Source organism: Anopheles moucheti, chromosome 2 (assembly GCF_943734755.1).
Source record: "Anopheles moucheti chromosome 2, idAnoMoucSN_F20_07, whole genome shotgun sequence".
In the NCBI taxonomy this organism is placed as follows: Eukaryota; Metazoa; Arthropoda; class Insecta; order Diptera; family Culicidae; genus Anopheles; species Anopheles moucheti.
In genome coordinates, this window is record NC_069140.1 from 11,467,685 (window position 1) to 11,492,797 (window position 25,113).

Below are 25,113 nucleotides of genomic sequence, written 5' to 3' on the forward strand. Positions count from 1 at the left end.
CGAATACATCTCTTTTCCTGGGCAGAGGCAGGCCAGGCCGTTAAATATTATCTAACGCTTTATGACACACTAACACACCGGCCGAGTTGTTACATCTTCTAGACGGTTCAATTTCGATTGAAAACAACATCAACGATAACCGGTTATTGCAGGGAAGGGAGATCTTTTTTTTTGAGAAAAAGGACAAAACGGACAGGAAGGAAAGATTGGGTGTGTGTGGTCCTTATTGCGCAGCTTTTGCACATGCAAAAGAAAGAACGAAGATGGTGTTGGTAAAGCATTGCAAAATGCCGGTTTTCCACTGTGTTTGGATGCATTATTCTATTAAAGGGCGGGGAAATTTCTGCAAAAAATGCTACTTTTTGGTACAAATTATAAGAGCAATTGAATTTGTCAACAGAAGTTGCATTTTTCCATAAAAATCGCTCTTCCAAGCGAAAGAATCGATGAAAAGGTGAATAGATGGTTTGTTTTCCTTTCACGCCGCATTCGAGCGGCATTTGTTTGTGTGTGTGTGCGTTCGTTGCGTGTGATTTTTTTTATTACTGCATGTAACTCGCACACACACGCACTGACATGTGGCGTATTATTTAATCCAATGCACAGTGCGTGAATCGTGTGCTGACAGTGTGCGTGGTGGAATCTTTTACAACTAGCACTATGGAAACAGTTCGCGGGAAAATAAAGAAAATAAGGGGAAAATAAGGTTTAAAAAATATATATTTAGGAAAATTTTATTTTTATTGACGGTATATTTTTTTCATAACGATTATAACCGTAGTGTATTGTTCGTTTGGAAAATACAATATTATGTTATTGCATTTCTTTAGGATTTTTTTGACATTTAGTGTAAACTTGTATTACATAATGTTTATTTTGTTTTGTAAAAGCTCCCCAAATAATAGTAATAGAGTTCCCTTCCCTTCGTTGACAGCTAATGAATGCTTAGCGTGCTTTAGGCTTTAATACATTTAACATTTGTATGGCAATTACCATAACCTTTTGTATAAATATAGCCAGAATATACTCTCGAAATTTGTGCGAATAAATGAAGGGTTTTATTTTTCCATTTTTACTGAATGATTTTACGTTCCGCCCATAGTGCAGTGACGTTAGGGTTAGTTCGGTCGAACGGGTCCGCGTCTCACCCATTCGCTCAGTGGTATTTGAAGCGAATGAAAGTGAAAGACGAAGCTTCGGTGCGTAGTTACGTTTATAACAAAATAGCCCAGTTCGAATAGAGTGCTTTGGTGTTTCACTGTAAAAATTCAACTCAAAAACGCTGAGTGACTCTACCCCCTTGCATGGTGCGGTATGGCGATAAGCAACATTAACGCATAGTGATAGTGTTCGATCACAAGTGGTTCCATTTTGTTCTTAACCGAAGGAACTCCATCCGATGCTGCTGTCAAATCATCCACCCAAGAGACACTCTACGAACGTAAAAAGTGATAGCTGTGTGCGTGCATTGCAGTTCCTATTGTTTGTGGTGTGTTTCATGTGGTTTTTTTTTTATTTTGGGAAAATTCCATTTAACACTATGAAACCCCGCTCTCTAGAAGCCTTCGATGTAATACCCCTAATATCTTCCCCTTCCGTCCGGTGTGTGGTGTGTCTACGTGACTTTCAACGCTCCGCTACCGGGGCCTTCCGCGAGAGCGCCCCCAGAGTAACCTCCAGCTGTGTGGAGCACCACTAATACGCACGCTGCCATACTATACTTCTTCTACGCAACTGTGTTTACTCAGCGATCGAACAGCAAGGGTGTGTGACCCCCTAAACTGAGCTGCATTTATAGCGCTGCCGTGCGTCTCTTTTGCTCTCGATCACACGATCAACCCACGATCCTCACACGGGGCTTTGACACGCATGATCGTGATCAAGCGCTTACTGCTGTGCATTTGCTGAATGTTGCCCTTTACGCACACCGACGCAGGAAGCTGCTTTTATTTGTTGAATTTGGTTATACTCCTTTGACCGACCATTCGATCAATACTTCCCCACGCACGTCACACCAGATTTTTATTGCTGCTGTGTTTGCACACGTACGCGTATCGGTTTGTGGTGTTTATTGTGCAATCAATTTCACCTTCTATTAATTTTAATTGTCCGAATTGGCGCCGTTGGCCAACCGATCAATTATACTGGCCTCCCTCAGGACCGCAAGTGTTAGACCGCCGGTTCGCGTTCAGTGCGTGTTGGAGTGAGAGATGTATGGTGTGCTAATCGAATGAAATAACAACATTGAAGATCATGGTGACACAGTAAAACCGCACGCGTGTCAGACGCATTGCACGATTTGGACACATCTCGCGTGATGTAGATGGGGACAAAAATAACTTTTCCGCTGCTCATCCTTCTGCCACACCTTCTCCTGCTGTAGTTTCCATGCTCCCGTGTATTTTATTTTTCGTATCTTATTGTTGCATTGGTGCCCTTTTATGAAGGTGAATTCCATGTCGTTGTCACAGCTAGCGCTGGCATACGAATAAAATTGAACTCAAAGACAACCTAATTTGATTGCTTCCGGTTGGACCGGAAAAACGTGGTCCTTCCCAAGGTGAAGCGAGCGTGAAGCACACGGTGATGGACCGTGAGTTCAAAAGAAAAATTTACATCCTTTCCTTTCGTTTTGTGCCTTCGTCTTTGTATCAACTTTGTATTCTAGTAGATTGTATCAACCCAGATGGGTTTTATTTAGTGTCAAAACAAATGTTAAAGCAATATGTTATGCCAGTATTTTTGATCAATTTCTTCCTGAACCCTTCGTCCCTTTGAAGATTCTTCGTCTCTGTTTTTATTGTTCTTTAGCTTTTTTGTTTGAAAAAGTGTGTCGGTCGGATACCTGGTTATTATACTAACGTTTACCTTTACTTCTCAACTGTGTAGTCGTTTTCAGAAATTGGGTATCCCAAATTTAGATTTGTTTGATTATTCATGCTAGTATCTCGCTGACCCTTTGTTCGATCATCCTTTTCCGATATCTACCAGTTAGTTACAGGCTTAGTTAGCTTTAGATACAGTTTGCACATCTTCTAAACGACAAAAAACAAGAACAACCATACAGATGTACATTCCAGTTGATGGTGAACATGAACATGTTTACTTCTCATTTATATTACCTTCGTAAAGAGGGCATGAAGCAACAACAAGTCGATCGATCATCCTAATGGGAAATTAATTAGGTTTATCTCGTCATTTGATTGATGCATTATTCAACCCACCAGTAATTCAGTCTTAATGTCACACAATATAATTGCTAGCGTGTGCCGTTTGGGGTGTTGTAAGAGGGACTGTATGAGAACAGAGTCTCGAATAAATTATTTTATTATATAAATGCTTGTTTGATGGCAGGGATATTCCAACAGATTTCCATCTGTTCATTGACATTTGCACAAAAGAAGTGGTCAAGGGAATGTTGTATGAATGTATTTATGTTGTACCTACTGGGAAAAAGTTGATCCCCAACTGTGAGTAAACTTTGTGCCAAAAACATTCCTCTTCCTACACGATGAAATCTTTCCCCCCCACGAAAAAGGATACTAATTCCAAGAAGCTCATATAATATAAGTCCCGGGCTCCAAAAGGAAGTACTCTGAAAATGTGTGTCCACACCATGTCTAATCGTTACCAGCATAAAGTTACCCGTTTACCGTAATTTGACAAGAGTAATTTGTGTAGATCCTTGGCTTAATGCTTACCAAAGGAACAGACAAACATCCGGCGTGCGACAAAAAAAAAGAAGCTCTCCGGAAGAAGTTTAGTGCTGCACCGTTGGGCACGTGTCTTTTATGCTTGCCAATGGCCTGATATTTCTTGGTAGCAGAAGATAAGTTCTTTTTTGTTCCTCTCTTCTATTCTTTGCATATAAACCCGCTAAGACCTTTTATTCTGTTCTTTTTCTACCAAATACAAACACACGGCCTTGTCGAGAAGTCGAAGAAAAAGTGCGGATGTAGCTGAAAACCCCTTCAATGATAATTCTGCCGAGCAGCAAAAGGAAGCACAACAATGGGTTTTCTATTCATAATGTGACGGCACAATGCGAATACCGTGAGATATTGTCAGCGAACGGTGTCGCAAACAGCAAACAAATTACGAAGGTCAAAACAAATGCAACAAGCAAGCAGCAGCAGCGAGAGAGGCTGGTGCCAGAAACGATGGAACCTTTCACCCGGTTTTAGGGCAACGGGTATAGAAAAGCCACAGCCATGTAATATACATTGACTACGAGAAAGAGACCCCCCGGGGGGATGTACGCGTGTTATACATAAGGTTGATTTTTCCTTTTTCATTCGCCTCAGGAAAGGAAAACAGTTTCAGTGAAAATTACCTCAGAATCGTTATTTACTCCGATCCGATAACATGATCGACAGCGTTAATGAAAAAAAAAACAGAAACAGAAAGGAAAGCGAGGGAAAACTGTCAACCTTTTTCCCTTACCCCCCGGATATGGAGACGCCAAGTCGCCCATCCGTGCGCGTTTCCTCACTCAAGGACAGTTGGATGCTTTTCACTCTCACTTTTAATGCCCCAAACATCATCGCAATTGGTGCTCATTTCCCCTCAGTATTGGAACTCATTTTCTCACGATGATTACTCACCATGCTCACTCGCGCAGCACAACACCGTACGATGAGATGTTTGATGAAAGAATGTCCCAATCCGAGACGGTGTTTACATTCCTTGGAGTATTTTTGTTTCTCGTCTGTTCTGTTAGTTACTCAACCAAATTTCATAGACTTGTTTCGTGCTCTTTCTAACCGCTGCCCGTAGTACTACTCATTCGATTTGGAACGCTTCGCTGGGGCGTCTGCGCACCGTTTTCAGCGCTTTATGTGAGGTATTTTCCCGCGCTTGGCATTTTCTCGCTTCTCCAGTTTTCGGTGGATACGGAATACCTAGTCTATTGTACGGCTGAATGTCACGTAGGCCACACTACGGGATGATGTTTTGCGTCGTTCCTGGCCTGTGAGTACAGTGAGTTTTAAAGCGCTTTTCCATATCAAGGAGCTTTTATCTCTGTAAAAATGCAAAGCTACACGGAAATGACAGGACACCTCGGGAAGCATAGAAGAAGATCATTTTGGTACTTTTTCCACCATTCCATTTTAGGTTCACCGTAGAAACCTTTTTTTTTTTCCTCCGGATATAGAACCAGTCAAGGGGAAAAATGGTCTCAAATTTTCCTGTTGTTGCAAGGGTAATGGTTCGGTTTTGCTTGGTTTTCTTGCTTGAATTATTTGATAGCAATCAAAATTTGAAATGCTCTTCTAAGCGTAACACACGGTATAAGAGGTTTAAAAAGCTTTTAAGCTTGATATGGATTAGCTTGATTGACCGTAGCGTATTCCCAAATCTCTGATCAACTCTCTTACTCTTGATGATATTTTTTGCGAGTTTCTAAGTAAGTGCGTAAGTGAACAGAGAACATAGATATTAATAAATATGTATAAGAACCAGCAAATCATTCATACCGGTTGTTTCGTTATACCGCCACTATCGCCAACGCCATTGGCTTATCCATTTGTTGCACGTGATCCAATTTCGTGAACCTTCGGCTTGTAGTATTTACGTCGTAAAATTACAACACACTCCGCGCCGGGGAGTTGTTTACTATTTTCATTCAGTGAAGGGCCTCCAAGAAGCGGGGCAAGCCCTTCTCACGATACCTTGAACAACTGAAAGTGAACACCCAACGGAAGGTTTTTGGTGACGCGTCACCATTGTAATGTGTCTAGCGGAAATGAAAAAGTTTATTGTTTTTTTTTTCTTTTTGCTTAAGGGTTGAAGATATTTGGTCGTCCTACGACACTTTAAAGTTTGTTGCTGACAAACGGCACAACCAGAGCTTGTATTCACGCAAGTCTCGTGACTCTTCGGTAAAGCTCTATAGTAGGCGTGTTGGGTCCATTGCCTTCACCTTCATGCCACTGTACATAATTTTTGGTAGCGTGCTTCTCATCGCGGGGTGCTCACCTATCTGGTGATGGAGATGAGTGCTATACACACGGTGATGAGCTGAGTGCACAACAACACCCACTGTGGTGGGAAAATCTTGCCCTCAACGAAAACCCCCATTCAATACGCTTTTAAAACTCGCGCGAGTCGGACACAACTCGGAAGAGCCGCCAATCGTACGGGCCTCACGAGTCGGAACGGAGAGAACGAGGTTGATGACGTCCTGTGGAAACAAAACCATGTGTGTCTGTGTGTGTGTGTGTTGTGTGCAGCACGTGCAGTGATGGTGCGGGAGCGATAGAGGGAGCATTGCACGGGGACATTTGCGATTTTGCGAAAATAAACAAACGCTATTATATAAGCGGTAGTCAAAAACTGTAACTCTCGCCCCTCCGTTTTGGTGTTTTCTAATGTGATTTTGAAGTGTGTTTAGTTAGAATTTGTGAGAATTCCCAACACGGACATATGAAGGAAACGCGTGTGCAGGGGCGGAAACTCCCCGTTGACCCTCCCCCGGCCGCATTGACCTAAATATTTCGGGTGGATAATGGGGAAACAAATGCAGGCATACCAACAGCGAACACGCCACTACACACATAGTGACCATGTGACTGGGTACTGTAGGGTGAAATTCTCTTCCACTCAATCGTACATCGGGAAATTCTGTTGACATCTCGAGCGCTTATCACCGTTGAAGCTTGCTTTATCTAAATAGCAACATTCTTTTAATTTAGCTAGGCATTTCGTTATATTGTTATGATGTTGAAACATGGCACACCTCCTGATAACAACACCGGTGAGATAAACAACTCACTGGTTGCCAGGGTGAAACAATCATTTATGAAGAAACTGTTATGAACTTTTCGTATATTTTGTTATTGAACTGTGCATTAAACTGTCGAATGTTCTGTTCAAGTTGCTTAAAGCACGATCGTGCTGCACGTTGGAAGGATGTTACGCAGGATGCAAAACATTCCCACACGAAACAACCAACCGTGTGAGATATCTCATTCTCACGCTCACAACTGTCATCGGTGCCGGGATGTGAGACGCACTAGGACGTCGGTTGGAGGGGGCGGGCAAGGGATAAATTTATCAAAACCGCTTCAAACGAGTGTTTCGTCCTGCAATGGCTGCTAGATTTTCGTCGTCAAGTACATTTACCGCCGAAAGTGGGCACTCCATCACATCGTCCAAAACGGCGCATCTTTATCATCTCGGCTAGCTCTCAGCTGGGATGGGGGATGTTGGCAGGTCATGCCAAAACGGTGAATGCTTGGTATCGATTTTCTCACGGCAATCTTGTTGGGTGCTTCTTTCGGAACCGGTCTCCGGTGTCTCGTCACATTTGCTTGTGCTATTTTACAAAGGGATGAGGAATTGTTTCTCAAATGAGGATAATGTTTTTGATAATGTGCGATAGTTCCGCTCTGGTTTTATTATAATTTTCATCTTCTTTTAGGAAACTTTCAAAAGAAAAAAAGCATTTTAATGTACAGTGCTGTTGATATTGATTAGTTTTTGAATATTTTAACAAAGGGCAATGGAAAGAATACATCGTTGTCTTCTGCTCGGCTCTTCTCAAACGAAGAAATCCATTTCGCATGGAAAGCAAGATTTAATTACACTCTATTATTCATCACAGCTGCGCAAACTTCATAAACTTTTTATGATGCCCGATAGTTTTTCCCGTACTCGCGGATACAATTTTTGTTTAATGGCAACATTTCTTTCGTTCGGTCACGCGCCTTATTGCAGTTATGAAGGTGACAAACATTATCTTTTTTGGTATTGTGGAGACATTATTGATTTCTCCATCCTCTTCATGACACATCCCGGGTTGTGTGTGTCTATGTCTATTGCGGGGTGATCTAGCATCGTTGAGACACTACAATAAGAAGTGATAAACGGAGCTGGTAAGACATCATTTTCCTATCACGTACATGAGTACAACAGCATAGAAATGATATGAGAGGCACTATATAATCTCAACGATTCTTAAGAGTTTGCGACTTCTGACATTCCTCGACATTTATTTATCTGTGAGCTGCAAAATTAAGAAACAAGCGAATGGGGGATCGGCCGGGATGAGATTTGTAACCGGTTCTGTTGTGTGCAGTGTGGCACTGAACCAGCATTAAACCGTAATGCTGTGTAACTATAAGCTCATGTGGCTGTGGTTAAGGAGTGAAAAATATTTAGCGCTTGAAACCTTTGCTAAATCCGGCACAATTCGAAGCCAACTTGTCCAATGTCCAATTCTCGAATTTCTCGAATTTCTCGAGTTTTCGCTGCAAATTCATTTGTTTCGACCTTTTTTTTTAGTTTTATTTCACCATCTCATCTATCCCCACATGCGTAACACCATACGGACAAGCGTCAAATTGTCTGGCCCTATGGCCCTGTGGGATTTAATTTCATTTTAATCGTTTTACTTTCCAGTAGGGGATCGTTTAAAGTGCATTCTTGGCTATTTTTTATGACACCGCTTCTCCACTCCACACGGCATTTCGGGAGTGAAGGGAAGCTAAATGGGGGTTTCAGAAAATGAAACGAAATAAATCCAAAATAACCCGAGAAGAGGAAAAAAATAACCCAAAACATACAATTCCTCGTTTGCCAACCTCTTTTTCGTGTACTCCCTGACTGTCAACTAATCTTGGCGTAGTGGAACGTTCGTGGATGGATTTTGCGAACGGATGCAATTGCAACATGACCGTCAACCGTCATTTGAGTGTGGGGAAGGAATTCCTTCGCGTGTTTTTTTATTCATTTCCTCCAATGGTGTCCTGTACAAGAGGTTGGGTTTGCTTTGTGTTGCAAGTATGTGTGCGTGTGCACACGTGTTTAGTAGATTCGACAGAGGAAGTTGGGTGTCGAGTTCTGCAAGGCCTTTAAATTGCTGCGTTTTGCTTCAGTTTTCTTCCAGCTACTCGGAGATGTTTGATGTTTCGTGAAATTAAAACTAATAATATGGTATATTAAATGTCTTACATTACACTACAATTTAGTAAGGAAAGAGAGCTTCGTGCGAAAGTTCTTATCAATTTGCTGATAAAGAAGTAAAGCTCCAAAGCCAATGTCCAATTATGACGGATAAACAACGTTTGATTCAATCAAAAGCATTTTTCTTTACCGTTCCTACGCCCGCGCGCAATTGGCTTGAGTATATTGAGTGTATTGCTTTATATTGGAAGCATTCCCTTAGCCCTTTGTGTAACCTTTTCCACACGATCACCAGTATTGGGTGAGATACTAACCTAGCTCAGTAATAAGTTTCGTTGCTAGTTCTCCATCTCTTATCGGACCACCCGAAGGTTCCTCATAGCCTTGGTGTGTTTAATTAGAAATGATTGAATTAATTTACCCAAACCCAACCATCAATCGAACGACTGGTGGTGTGTGTGTGTGCCTATTCGCTTCATCGCCCAGTGTGGCAACTTTACGGGGAACTTCTACGGACACCATTCGGCAAATACACACCAGAAGGGCTTATGCAACAATCAGTGAACCCCGAGGGAAACGATTCTTTTTTGCATCCACCCAGGGAAAGGGTTTGTGTGTGGTGCAAGAACGCCTCAATCAATAAGCGAACGAAATTGGTTCTTCCTTTTATTCCTCCATTGGTTTTGTTGGAGCAGGATGGGTTTTTAAAATTTTTTGGCAAACGGTTACCCTTTCCGATAGCTTCCTTCTGACCGCAGAATGTTTTTTAAATCGATGCATAATGATAGCAAAACTCCCGCAATATGGTGCGCCCACTGTCTCGGAATATTGATTTAGTTGTTTTTTTTTGTTGTATGTGAATCGTAGGATTTGTGCCTTTAAATACATTAGCAGGAACTCCCCCCCACCCATTAGACCTTGACATTCGGGTGCAGTGGATGTTTGGTTGCCGAAATTCGCCGGCCGGATCGATCAGTGTTTATGCGTTTTTTTTTGTTCGTTTGTAAACCCCTATGTCATGTTTTAGATTAGTTGCCAGTTGTGTACACCTGCCGAATTGTACAAATTGCTCAAATTCTAGTTTGGCAGTCCTTTAAAATTAGCTTCTGTGTATGGCTGTGGAGCACACATTTGGAGCTCCGTCACGGTTTGGTTGGCTAGGTAGATTATGATCACGGATAGAGGTATCATACTCGAACACCTGACGGTGATAAAGTTTGTTTAATTATGCGCAATAATAAACCCCCAGCAGATCAGATGTTTTTTCCCCCCATCCGTTAGACTATTGCATTTACCGGAACCAGATTTACATCATGTGCTGTTATGGAATGCGTTAGATAACGAGCAAAACTCTTCACATTGTTGTGATATTCCAATTATGGTTTGTTCTGCATTTCCTGTCTTTTGTTGGCATATACCCGGCCCTGATGAGGTTGTTAGACGCAGTGGCGATGTCTTTTTTTTGTGTCCATCTTGAAATGTGAAACGATAGGAGAAAGACAGATGACAATCCATGGACATCTCGCATCGTGTAACGCTGTGAGGGTCGAGTCCTGCCGGTCATCCCCTCCCTGTCCCTTTTTATTTTACTTCAAATTCCTTGTTTTCATGATTGCGGCGTTATCCTCGCACGAAAGTGTTTCCTTGAAGCTCGGTTTTTGCTCGGTGCACAGCAGAGTTAGTGTGAAGCCGACATGATTTCTCCATAAATTAGCACGCCAGGAGGGCGGTGTTATGGTGTGTGTAGGTGTGCTTTTTTCGAAAAGTAGTAGTAGATGGTAGAAAAGGAATTATGGTGAAAAACGCAACGAAAAAAAACGGAACACGACCACTAACACCACCACCCGTCCGCTGACACGATTCTGCAGCAACAGCTGGTTTTGCAAAACGCTTCACGTTTCACATTAACATCCTGGGACAGAGGAGACATTGGGTCATTGGGAGAAGTGATGGGAAAAAACGACACTGCTCGAACGGCCAGCAACGGTTCCAGTCAGTACAACAGGAACGCAGCAATTCAGTCGTTGATCGTTTGTTGTGCGCACACATCGTGTGTTGTGGAATGTTGCATATTGTGCTGGAATTGACGCCGTGTCGTTTGGTGGCTTTGTAACGCGTATCTTGATAAGAGTCGTTTTTACGGCACGAAAACTATAAAACCTGGGAAAAAGGGCTCCGGGATGGATATATTCACGCAGGTGGCACTGAGATAAGCGAGATACGATGCCGGTAGTCCCCCGGGTGCACCTTTAAACAATTTTTAACACTTTTGGTTCTTATCTTGCTACAAGGATGAAGTTTGTTAAGTGTCCACAGTGTTCCGGAGATCTTTAAATGCGGCATAGTGCGATATCGAAAGGCGAAGAAGTGAGTGACTGTGTGCTTTAATGTCGCGTTCGGTTCCAATGCAAGGAATCCACAGAATGTGACTGAAGTGCGCGTTCAAAGTGTTTGCAAAGCAAAAAAAGTGTCCAGCTACAGAAGCCTTTAACCAAACCAACGTGTGTGTTCATCGTGTAAGTGAGTGATCAATCACGAACAGTGGCGCGGATCTAACAGTGTGTGATCAGTGCACTTCAAACTTTCCCTCAGCCAAGCGCGCGTGCGCGTTGTGTTTGATAGTAACGATAAGAGATTAATAATAAGCGGACCATGCACGGTATACAGCATCTCTTTCGGCAGCATGCGCTCGAGAAACAGGCGAGTGCGGACAGTTGGCATTCGGCCAACTCCTCGAATCAGGTACTGCAAGGTTCGACGTCGACAATGTCGTCGACGTCCTCCGTCAGCCATCAACGACCACCGAACGAACGATCGCAAAGCATCGACGAGTCGCAGGTGTCGCTGGCAAGTGAAGGTAGGTTCATTGGTTTTAGAACCACCGTGAACGACGATGCCCGGGCTGTACTTGCGTGTGTATGGAATTCTGAAGACGCTAAAAACCTTGAACATGATGCTGAAAAACCAACGAAGGTTAAATGCTCTCATAAAATCAGTTGCACGGGGTGGCGCTTTTGTAAATTTACACTTCATTTGTAAGCAGTGTTTTGATGGTTGTTGTTAGCATCAACAACATTGTTTGCCATTTTCGGTTGAAAACCCTTTTGCCGTGAATAGTCAATTAGTAGCCACGCGAAAAACTGTGGCGATTTAACAATTCGTGAGTGTTTTATTTTCACCCGAACGACTGCCACTTAGCGTGCGGGACGATTCTTTGTGTATTCTAAAAGCTCCGAAATGTAATCAATCCCAATAGCTTTCTGTTGTTTTTTTTCCTATACACACGCGTGTGCATGCTTGAAAGGGCAATCGTTCTCACAATCGTGTGGGATCTTTATCATATTTAACTTGTTTTACTCACACAACGCAGACTATCGGCTGGCGTCGAGTCCACGTCACATTATGGCAGGTGGATCAGTGCGATCTCCAACGTCACCGCAGGAGTATTACAACCTTGGCGTCTCGATACCGCGTGGCCGTAAATCTCCGGAGAGTCGCGGTAGCCAATGCTCCGATATGAGTGCCGGTGGGGCGAACGGAATAAAGCGGATGTCAAAGCGTACGCCGGATCCGCGAACAAATGCTTACAATCCGGTAAGGGTTTACGACAAACGGTGGGAGTTGCAACTGGCTCGACTTTATCCCGAATCTCTCCACTATCTCCACAGAATGCACGGCGAGGATCGCTGGAGAGTGCGTGTTCACCGCCGACACATCACCATTACAACACTGCCGGCTACTTCCCGCACGATCTGGACGATATTTACGAGTACAAGACGGATCATCAGTATTTCACGCACACCGGTGCCTACCAGCATCCGGCGTACCCGTTAACCTCCGACCATCAGCGCAATCTGCTGTTCCAGCGCAACCATGGCTTCCAGTCGCTGGACGAGTACGCCTCGTCCGGTGTGTCCAGTTCGAATAGCTCGAATAACCGGCTGCTGGGCTATCGGCACCGTTTCGATAACAGCAGCTTCGCCCGGAAGCTCACGCAAAGCATCTCCCAGAGCAGCATCGATAGTGGCCATTCGTCCACGTCGAAATCCTCGAACAACAACAGCCACGAAAAGCGAAACCGCGAAAAGGGTGGAAACAACCATGGTGGCAGTCACCATCATCATTCGATCACGGAGATGATCAAACACCTGGGCAAGAAGGCACACATTTGGCCGGGTGGACGCACGCGCCATTCGTCGATCAGTGAAGATCACCACACGGACGAACGACGCGGCGGCGGTGGCGGTGGTGGCGTTGATGGTGATGGAATGATTGCACCACCAAAGGAAGACTTCCGGACGCGATCGCGCTCGCTCGATGTTGATCAGACGCGCCGCATTTTGGACGATTGTGAATCGACGTACAAAATCTATAACAAAATACTGCGTGAAGGTAAAACCGCTACCGGTAAGACGAGTGCCAAACGAATTATTTGCTGCAAATAGTGTAGGAGTTTTGTGCCGGTGGTGGAGAATATTGTTTTGGACTCCTGTTATGGGGATAGTGTTCAAACTGCTTACGATCATAAGGCGGTTACACCGCGTCGTCAGATTCAAGGTGGTCATAATTTGTAGATGGCTCCAAAGTTTCCTCTGTATGAGCGCGATCTCTTTTTGTAGACAGACATTGCGCACCACATTACTGCGCGATATTATGTGACATTATACATCACGATCATAAAGCGTAATCGAGGCATAAAGGAGTGCTAGGCCACAGCACCGAGCTGCCAATTATCTCTGGTGCCTTTGTTGATCTCCCGGCAACTACAAGCCGCATCAGTTGCGTCTTGGATTCCCTTTCCCGTTTCCGGATTTTGTGGTGGAGATGCTTATAAATAAGTAGTGTGTTTTGTCCACCGCAACCACTGTTCGGTTTGCTTCCCAAACGGCGGCAAGCTTACGTAAGCGTGTGTTGTGTCCCTCTTTTGTACAACTGCGTTATAAAGCCGCGTTGGCGTGTGGCCAGTCACTTTTGGTGTGTAAAGTGCCGGCTGCCAAACGCAAACCGCGCAATGTTTTCGTTTCTGTTCGCCTCATGCGTCGCGTGGTGGGTCTTCGTTTTAACGCCAAAGGGGGGGTGTCGGGAGCCAGGGTGTTGTTTACATGAGTTTGTAAACAGAGCCGGAATTTGCCGGCTACTCGAAACCGCACAATCCATGGTGCACTTTTGATAATTTAAGTGAACGAGCAGCAGCGACGTGTAGGTGAAACAAGTCGTCGTGTATTGCACGTCCGCAACGTGAGATACGGGAAGCTGGGACCGGGGAATATATTTACTATCGAATTGGCATGTTTGACAGCGGTCCCCCCGACTATTTGGTGTAGCGTGGTCTGTCACCCTGAGACAAAGTAAAGAATATGTGATTCTTCATACAAAAGCTCTTTAAACAGAGCTTATGTTTGTTTTGTGAAGAGTGATGAGTGACAAAGTCTTTTTTTCGATTGGCGTTGTTGATGAAGTCGGTAAGACGATTCTGAACAGTAAATCCTGTTGTAAGTGGTGACATTTGAAAAGAACTGAAGAGTTATTTTGGAACATTCATATGCCGCTAGAGCCAAACTCTTGCCCATAAATGCGCCCATTTTAACTTTATATCGAACAACGTGAAGCGTACGATTCGACATGTAATAAAAAACATGAAAAACATGTTTTGATGCATTCGAATACGGGCTGTGCAGTGCCCTAGCGTGAAAAAGGAATGACGATAAAGGTAGTTGAACAGAGACAGGAGTAGTTGCCTGTGGCAGTGGCCGGATTGAAATCGATAAACAACACAAACAACTGGAACGATCCCGGACCGAAGTGTGGCGCGCTGGAGAACAGAACCGGCGATTTTGTTTACGAAGTGGAGGCACGTCCAGCACAAGCCCGCCGCGTTCTCGATGATGGCGTCAGCGAAGTATGCTATTATGCAAATTTTGCTAGGAGTAGCTGCGCTTTTTTTTGTTGCTGCTGTACACAGAGAGCTGCTGGTTAAGCTCCCCGCATTCGCTTCGACGGCGCGTATGGAGATCGCGCAATAGCAGCTTCATTCGCAACTACGTACGACACACGACGCGGCTATGCAAATCGCGGCTCGTTTAGTTGTGTCCATTTTGTCCGGTTTTGTGCAGGTTGGAAGTTGATCGAACGGAAAAACGTAGTCTTTTACGTGCTTGTGTCGATTCGTTGTCTCTTTTCCCAACGGTATGGCGATAAATAATTGCTCTGGGTTGGGTTTGGGCTCGGTGCCGTATCGGAATTTGATATACTAACGTAATTGGATTAATTTATTCATCCGCCTACGGAAGATATGATCTTAACGAGCGAGTACCTCTGCAAGTAAGCAGCAACACATGGGCGATGGGAAGGTTCTCCCTTTCACAGGACAACTCTTTGCCGATAATCGTGTGTAAATTGCGCACTACCACACGACAGCTCACTGACCTGCCCCATCAAGTTTTCCAGTATGTGACGTACGAGGGAACAACCCTAGCAAACCTGGAGGAGTTCCCCGTTTTGATGCCAAACCGGAACTCCGAACTAACCAATCCATCTTCAGGTTTCCAGTGTTGAGTGGTTCTCCGGTTGCTTCAAGTTCGAATGAATGCAAAACGAACGAATGCCCGCTGGTTAAGCTATTACGCCGTCTGGAACACTCTCATCCACAGCCTAGACCGGTCAAAGTCGACCTTCGAGCAAAAACATTGTCCGGTCATTGCCGACCTCTCCTCCCGATACCGGCGCGAATTTGCAAATCAAACGCGATCTTTTTTTTTTTGTTTGCTGCATATCCATGACCATGCGTGTTCCCTCGAGAACGTTCAACGCTGTTCCGTACCGTTGCGATACATGGAATGTTGTGCCACGTCGCGCGGTCAGGACAGTTTTGCAGGAGCGTAATGGACGCGTGACGCATCAATTATCGGAATGGGGTTTGTCTTTTTTGTTGCTTGTGGTCGAATCAGTTACTCACTTCCTCATGACGTTCCAGCTCTGTCCAGCCTGTTTGTTGAGGATGTGTCCAACAGGTCATGTGGCGCCCTTTACGCCTTTGGCTAAAGGTCACCTCAAAGCATCGTTCATCGCGATGAGTTGTCATTGAGTTGTGGAGAGTATGATAAAGTCACGCCGCGAAATGCATTTAATGTATATTCTGTAGATCACTGTAATTAATTATAAAAATCAATTGTTTACCGATAGCTTTCTTACAAGATTTGTTGCTTGCCTTTCCTTAACAGCCGCTCATATGCGGAGAGCTTCCGCCGAACTGGCAGAACGACGGCGAGCATCGCTTGGGGCAACGCGAGGACTACGTGCGGACGGTACGCTCGATCCGTATCATGCTGCGATCCTGTTCCGTGACTCAAGAGGGGTAAGTTCCATGAATAAATCATATCTAACACGGAGGAGGAAAGCACACAATAATATCCGTAGATCGATTGATTCGAATCGAGCAAACCCGTTTCTGTATGATGATGTGCAGATTGCATACCCATTAGGCGCAAACTCGCGAGTGAGTGTGAGCACGTGGTTGGGCGTCGAGCAAATCTCCGCGTTGTGCTGCTGTGTGATGATTTCCGTTGTGTTCGTAATGAGATAATATTTAATCACTGTATGCGGTTCCAATTTGCCAATTGGCGTTTATTTATATGTTTGTGCACATTTATAGTATTGAGGGCGCTTGTTTTAGGTAGAGATAAAGGATGGTACTCGCCAAGCAATCGATTACCTTGATTTCCCATACATCTGGTTCGTACCTTCTTGGCGACAATGATCGATGCACTGTGGTTCAATCATCGGCGCATTTGTGCTTCCCCCGTATTCTCGGAGTTCTCGGACCTGTCAAAGTTGACACGTGAATTGTATCAAATTAGCACCCTGTTTGCAAATTCCAACCTCTCAACCACAAGCACACAAGCTTCTTCCACGCAAACGATGTCAATTCGATGCAATCGCTGCGCTCCCGGACAAAGAAAGATCTAACTCGAAATGGATGGACTGGTGCTGTTCGTCTCCATCCCGAGCGCAACATTTACATTCGGGGAAGATCGGTCCTGGGTTACCGCGTCATCGCGACTGGCGCCATTCGCGGTGTCCGCAAAGTGACAAGGGACGGCAAGGCCCGCGATAATTGCTTTTACTGCACAATAACCTGCGTGTTTCATTGCTGCGCACTGGCCGGTGTCAGTGTGGCGATGAGCCTGCCCTGCCGGGCGATTATTGGAAGGTTGCGCCGCCCCGTGGGTTGTGTAGATCAATGGCAGCTGTTGCGAAATTGATCGTAATATCCAACCCGCTAATGAAACAATAAAATTAAAGACATGACTGCTCGCTCGATTGAATATTCTGATTTGCCTGCAGCACAGTCACAGTCGGCTCGGTGTCCCGGTGTGTGCCGCCGGGTGTGTTTAATAATTTCACTTAACGCCTGAAGACATCTCGATCGAAGTTCCAATTGTTGTGTGGCGTCTACTTGTCTATCGCGCTATTAATAAACCGAAAAGTATTGTTGATAAGCATTCGTCGTAGCGGGGCCTGCCTGTAACGCAATTTCCAATAGCGCTTCCCCGGGATCCATCTTTTAATTGAGCCAGCGAAGAAACCGGCGTGCGATGACTAATTGGCAATAAAAGTGTTCTCTTCTCTTCCACCGCGGCGAACCCAAGAGCATTGCATTGCGCAATGGGCGGCACAAAAGTACTCGGCGAGGGGGCTAGATGGTGCCCCCGTTTGGAGGCTTGTTTTCGTACATTCACCATCACTACAACCCATCTTGTTGTACACTCGAGGCAACAATCTCGGTTGTTTACTGTTTACTTGTTGCTCGGCACCGCACCGAGAAGGAGAACAAGATTAAGATCACTTAATCATTCAACTTTTCTTTCGTCTGCTTTTTGGGTTATTATGGTAGGAAGTATCGCCCAAAAATTAACGCTGTGCGAAATTGTACAAACGCAACGATACGAATCACACTCACATCTCCACAAAGACTTCGCATTCTGCTTGATCAAGCAACCTGCGCTGGGCAATACGCGGCGATACGCAATAGATAGAATACGCGAACACATTCGCGCACTGTAGCAGCACCGGCTGCTAGAGGCTGTGATTGGTGAACAGGTTGAGATAAAGCGGGCTCTTATCGTAGCTCTATCCGGCTAATCATTAACCCGTCTCATGTGAGCGATAGGAACCCACTTCGCGACCATTACTCCCTGGGTCGGGTCGGCTTCCTCGACTTCGCGTAGGTGAGAGTGCGTACGCATGATACGTGTGTGTGTTTGTGCACGCACGCGTAATTGTTAAACCCAACTCCGCGGTATTCGCAAAGCCCCAGCTATTCGCGGCGACGTTCCGGGGGGTGATGATGGGCAGCTGATAAGGAAACAATTTGCGCTGTTCGCTACGTGTGTGTGTGTGCGTAGAGTATGAGCAAGCATTTTTAAGTCAAAGCCGCCACCTTCTCCGCGATTAGAACGCACTGTTTGCTGGTGGCATTTGTGCGAGATGTTCGCCCTGTCGCCGCCCCTGTGATTGGTTCGTAAGGCATTGGCACCACCCGGTGCAATTAAACTTTGTGTTGGTGCGCATGACGTCACACGCCGGGTGCTTTGTCCGGTAAGTTCTACATTGTTTCGACGCACAATAACGGCATGCCAAAAGGCGGAGGAGGGGGGGGAGGGAGAAGGTTAGAAAATGCAACCATCTTGTGCACCATCGCAAAAGAAGTTAGATCGAGCTCTGACTCGCTAGCCAGATCATGTCCATGTACGCAAGGGCTATGAAGGGGATATGAGGGGACCACAGCAAGCAGAGCAGAATGTGTATTATGAGATTGATAGTGAGAGGAGGCGCGATGCGGTGGCCACACGGAGACGAGTGGATGTATATGTGTGGCACGAGTTGTGTGTATTATGGCCTCGAAAAACATCTACCGGGCGGCGCGCAGTTTGAGTTCGTACGCTCGCGAAACCAGACGCGCGATCCGTGATCCGCGCACCAACAAGAGCAAACAAACACACACAGCGCGTGACACAGTCCACGGTCTGTGTGGTGTGTTGCAAATTTGTAAGACGAGTTCGTCGTGTTGCGCTACTGTGCGTGTACCGGGAATGGAAGGCTTTCACTGATGATGTTCCCGGCTCCGAAAAACGCGTTTAAGCGTGTTTTGCAAGAGGGTTAATCGATAGCGATCGTTTATGTGCTGGCGGTAGTACCAAGCTACACGGAACTATTAATCGATTTGTGCGTGATAAATACACGATCAAGATGTATATTTCATTTAAGTGCGTGAAGACAGAACGGTCGTATTGTGTGGGCAGCTTGTGACTGTGTGAGTTGATGGTAAAGGAAGATCACGAGGATTGTACTGGCCGGTGTGCAGTGATTTTACTTTTCGCCATCATCGCTTCTTCGGCACGTGTGCACATTCTTACCATCACTCCATGTGCGCGTAATAAAATATGTGTGCTCTCCCCCCCCCCGGGTGTGTGTGCGCGTTGAAAAGCCATCGAATTTAAAGTTCGTCGCAATAGAAGAAACCAACCGTCGCCTCCCCCCTGTATGTGTGTGTGTGTGTGCGTGTGTGTGCCCAACAAGAAGTTGGCGCGACCATTTGTACCCACCGTTTGTGAACGCACCACCGCGTTGAGGTGTGTGTACGTACGTGCAATGTTGTTTGGCGCGTGAAGATAAAAATAGTTACAACAAACGCGAAAAGAGCCCGATCAACAACTTAAACCCGATTCTGTTCGGTTTGTTGCTTGTTGCGCGTATACGCCGATAGGGGATGATCCGGTTATTGGGTGAAGAAGTGAAGCTAATAGGGTGTTTTGCTTTGGTTTTGCTACGTGAGGCTTTCGAGACATTTAGTTTAGTTCCTAAATTGGTTTACCAATTCGGAGTGGAGGGTTCGAGTTCTACCCAGGAAGTTCAATACGATCAGGATGTTGATTGATCTGCCCCCCAAAAATCGGTGGTTGTTTTTAAACGCGTTCGTCTGCTAAAACATCACGACTTCTTCCAAGGAGGAAGCATATTACCTTTCGTTGATCACCGACACTCGTGGATCGGTTTAAGCAAAAGGGCAAATAGCGCTCAACTCCGACCAAAAACTCCCGCAGCATTGAGGAGACACCAACCGTTTGGTAGAGTTTTTTGAAAGGGTCCTTGAAATTGGTCAGAACCAGTTCATGAAATAAGGCTGTTGAGTGGCGCGGTAGGTCTCACTCCTTCCCCTGCCCGTTCCGTGCAAACTGTACCGATTTTACTGCTGTTGACCTAGGCCGACTCCGAACTCGGTTGCGCCTCCGCCAGGAATGTGGAACAACTAGTCGTTTGTTGACCCAGGTGGGGATTACACGATCAAATGTGACTTGTTGTTGTTCAAGGTTTTGCAATCTTTCGGATAATTTGTCCCTCGAGGATCGCTCTAATACACCGAAGGACGTGCATTGAATCTCATTGTGGGCACACGGGTTCGCATAGCAAAACCTTGAACATATGGCTACGAGTTGAAAGTAGGTCTTTTGAAACTCATTATATGACCAGCTCTTAATCTAGCAGAAGACCAAGTGCTCTGACCAGAAGAAGCTAGATCGATAAAGATTGCTATTGCTCTTGTTTTTTTCGATTCCATACTTGAAATTATTGATGCAATACGTTGGACAGACACAAAGCAGTCAGTCGGGAGTGTTACTAATCCTGCATCAATTATTGTAGAACCCTCTCCAGTTGCATCCAGTTTAACTGCCCTATAAATGGATTTAGAATTCGTGTCACCGTGTATACCCCGACACTTGTCCCAATGGGCAATAAAACCTGGAAACGTGCCTAGACTGTGGACGTACGTGTGGTGTGTTGCACCGGAGCACCAAATGCCAATACCCTTAGCTCCCGTGTCGATCGTGTTCGTGTGCGTGGTGCGAAATTGTAACGCCAATAAACGGACGCCGATGTGCGGGCGAGCATTTACCGAAAAGCTGCGATTGATACTGTTGCGCGTCATCTCAACGTCAGTGTGTGCCGCTGGACGGAGGGAGTAATCATTTACCCGTCAAACAGATGTGGTGGCGCCGCGAGGTTAAGGAGTTGGATTTTTTCGGTTTCGACCCGCTGCGGGATTCATAACACGCTGCACGGTCGTGGTTATCTCCATTCCCCTCGGGGGAGAAATCCTTACTGTGAGGGGGGGTAGAAAATCTACTTCCCCTTCCCCTTTTCAACAAGAGGTCGATGGGGCTACACCCCTTAAACCCCTCCGGTGATAATGAGTGTTGACCAAATATTTACCGTGCATTTCACGAAAGCAAAAACGAGAACGAGAAAAGAACCGAACGCGCGAACTCGCGTCTCGTTGCTAGGGTATATGAAATGGTTTTTCGGGGGGGCTGTCGATCTCCCTCTCGCAACGCTTTTGGTAATTCTTTTTCCACGTCCAAAGCCACCCTTGGCCCGTGCACCTGTAGTTGTGCGCATTGATATCCGTATCAGCCCACGCAAACTGGAGCCGTGTTTCAGTGCTCAGGATTTTGATAATTTGCATCGACATTTTTGTTTTTTGTGCACACCACCATGGGGAACTATATCTTATCGGGACGCAAGTTGAGTACGAAATGAGCGCGGAATGAAGAGGCACTTCGGGAGGCTTTGATGCCGCCGTTTTTATTGGAACTTGATTGAAGGCTTGGGGTTGGTTTTTTTTTCTTGGTTCAGGTTGTGCCTGATGAATCTTTCGATAAGAGAGTTATTCATGTAAATCTTCAATCACACTAAGAATCGACTCACTTGAAAAAATGTTCCAAGCTTGACAATTTCAAAGATTTCCAAAACTAAAGCATACCTAACGATAACCTTGAAGATTCATAAATTTTTCCAGCATTCAAGGTTCTATGGGATCTTTGTGATAATTGTGTGAAGGTCGTGTCTAATTGCTATATTGCTAAAACGTGCCTGCCGGTGCACAAAAATAGATCAGATCTTTTGCACACAGGACAGGAGTATTACTTCCTGAGCGGCACCGAGCACCGGGGCATAAAAATAATCCATTTATTTCAATTTACAAAAAAAAATTCAAAAACTGTTGTTTACATTGGTGTGTGTCGCGTTGCTTTTCGCGTTTGCAGTTTGAATGTGCGGCGGAAACTGGTTAAACTGCACCATCCCCCGGGAAAGGAAATGGATGGTGCCTAGCGCGCTTCCACAAGGCACAGAGTGTTTACAAATCAGCTCACTAAGCGTTTCATGCAGGGTTCTCAGATAGGGTGAGGTAGGGCAAATCACCATGTCCCACACCCCCCCCCCCCCCTCGCCCACACATGCCCTTTTATTAAGGCCCTCCTTCCCTCCCGGGAGATGGCAAAATGGTGCTAAAAAGTGACGGCGATTTCGTTGATGGATTGACCGTTTTGGCATCGTTGTGTTGTAGTTTGTCGGAAAAATCGACAGCACCACACCGGGCCATCCGGCTGTTTTGTCCACACATCCGGGGGGGATGTGGATGTAGCATTTTTTCATTCGCTAGTGTGCGCAAATTCCGTAAACAAATAGCAAAGGTTAGTGGCAAAGCAAACGCGCGCGCACACCAACCCGAGAACAACCCCGGCTATGATGTGCCTGATCGATCGTACTTAACTGTGTGTGGATGTGTGTGTGTGTTACCAATGGAACACTTTGGTCCTCTAGCCGGGCACTGTGTCCGTCTCTGTGATCTAGTTCGAAAAGCGAAGTGACGGCTGCACGTTATATGTGTTGAACCGGATCGATCGTGAATCGATCCTCCAGCGGGTGGAGTGTACTCCTCCCCGTCCGTAAATAATATCCGGCGTGTGTGTTTTCCCTTTTCTCTTTCCGACCTGACCTCGTTTGTCCACGTGTTTGTGGTGTGATTTTAACGTTGCGTTTAAATTGTATTACAAATCAGCTACAAAGGCAGACCACGAATCACTCTTCCTCTCCAGTGCGCCGCGTGTGTGTGATTTGAGGTGTTCCGTTCCGTGCCATACACTCTCCTCCCACCCCAAAAGGATAACGCAAATGATCGCCTAAGTGTGTGCGGGGGCTGCTGCCATAGAGAGCGGTGAACATGTTCCGACGCTTTTCCCTGTTTGATGCGGCCCCACCGTCCAGCACGGTGTCCGTTTCGCGGCCGAAACCACCACCCGTGCCAAAGCTGCACCATTCAAACACGTCCTCCTGTGCGACACCGAGCATCGCGGTGGTGCCCGAGTTCCGTGCGCCACCCCGTACCGATCCGATCAACATTGCCGGATCCGGCGGCACCGGTGACCCAGGCGTTGGTGGTACGGCACTCGCAATAAATGGTAACCACCGGGCGCCGCCGCATCAACTGTTGCGCGAAGGGTCCAGCACCGGGGAGCTGCACCATTTGCACCAAACACCACCGGGACATTCGCCGAGTTCCGTTGGTTCGGTATCGTCGGCCACGGCCGTCGCTCCACCGCCGGCTGGCGGTGGCATTAAGCTGCTGTCATCTTCACCGGCCTACCAGCGGCATACGTCGATCGGTGGTTCCGCACCGGTTAACGCGAGCAGCGTACTGCAGCAGCAGCAACTGTTCGACTCCATCTACAATCAGGGCCCCAAGCGGGCAACGGTTAATAATGTTCCGGTGGCTGCGGCGGCATCGAACGGGCACCTCCAAACGGTGGCCGGAGCGGCACGAGCCCGCTACAGCGCGGGGCGATCGATAAGCAGCCCGGTGTCACCCAGCCAGTTCGGGGACTGTCCGCTGTCCTCGTCGATGCCGACCAGCATTAAGTACTACTACACCTCGCCGACGTGGTACTCGCGGTTTAGTCATTCGCTGCGCAAGAACGTTCTGCGTCGTTCCACCAGTAGTGCGCACAACAGTCAAAACGTAATGTCCTTTGCGCCATTGATGATTTTCTAAATGCATTCTCTATAAGCTTATTACGATCTATAAGATCTTCTGCGGTCCTTTTGCAATGTGATTAATAATTCGGTTTCGTTTTCCACCTTCTGTCTCATTTTAGCTGCCCGTGGCCGACCCATTCCTGGAGAAGGTTCCACTTTCGGATCTAGGTAAGTGTCTCTGATGTGTGTGGCGTGCCCGAATCGACATCCAAATCATCTTTCTCTGGTCGCTGTGAAGGGGCGCATGTATTTATAAACCTTACGTGATCGATATTTTGCCAGAAGAGTCAGCTCGTTCCCTCCTCCCCGCGATGATAGTGATTCCTTCTTTTTTTTCTGCGCCACCGTGAGGGCATGTTGTTGTTGTTCACTGTTCACCTCAAATGTTTGATAGAATGCCAAAACATGCAGCCCGTTCAGTGCGGGCCGAGCGGACTTCGCTACATAAATGTCAAACTGTTTGTGACGGTTGAGCGATTTATTAGCAAGGCTGATGCTACGTGCGCAGATGAGTTGTGTTCGACAAAATGTTGGTGATACGTCCGAAGAATTTCGGAACTCTTACGAAGAGATTTTAATTGAATTCTTTGCTCCGGATGGGAGCTCGTCGTGTGACGATTCTATAGAGCTGTGTTTGATTAATGTCCCCTCCAATAGACGTCATTCTTTCTGACGTCGTCATCAACCTTCTGAAGCATTCAACAAATGGGCCTACCTTAGCGCCATCCGTAAGCAACCACGAGCATCATGCGTGTGTGTGAGGGAAGATATTCTAACAAGACTCTTCAGCATCAGCGATCATCTTTCGGCTCTCGGTCGGTTGGTTTCTCTTTGCTCGCCAAACCAAAACTATGTAACCCTGCGTGCGAAACCATTTCCCGAAGCTCACCAGACATGCGCAATTAACCACCGGTGCAACCGGGCCCCGGGACTGTGGGGGGGGGGGGTTGAGGGGCGGACCAACCTACCTTGAATGTTTGCAATTTCGGGCCACACGAACCACATTCTCGGTCAAGATCGGTCAAGATCGGGGCAAGATCTTCCGCCACCGACGGCGGTGTTTGTTGCGCAGAACGCATTTCGCTCCAAGGCAAAGGATTGTTTGCGCATGCTGTTGTGGATGTCGTCGCGCGCTACCGCCGGCCAAGAGGGGGGGGGGGGGGGGGGGGGGGGGGGGCAGCCAGTTAAACATCGAACGTGTCTCGTTTGTTTGTCGTCAGCGGAAGCGACTGAAGCTGACCGGGACGGAACCGTACACGGATCAGTTGTTCGGTGAATGCTGGGTGTGCTCGTACCGTCCGCGTTGGACGCAAAACTCAAATCGGACTCGCT

General features: G+C 46.3%; 1 protein-coding gene across 1 annotated transcript in view; it reads left to right on the forward strand.

Annotated features, from left to right (window-relative positions):
* Positions 1 to 25,113, forward strand: part of LOC128298608 (uncharacterized) — a 47,097-nt gene that overhangs the window by 15,313 nt on the left and 6,671 nt on the right. Inside the window, exons 6-7 of the mRNA XM_053034375.1 lie at positions 16,128 to 16,261; positions 23,901 to 23,949. Coding sequence (XP_052890335.1) covers positions 16,128 to 16,261; positions 23,901 to 23,949 — 183 coding nt within the window. The remainder of the gene's footprint in view (positions 1 to 16,127; positions 16,262 to 23,900; positions 23,950 to 25,113) is intronic.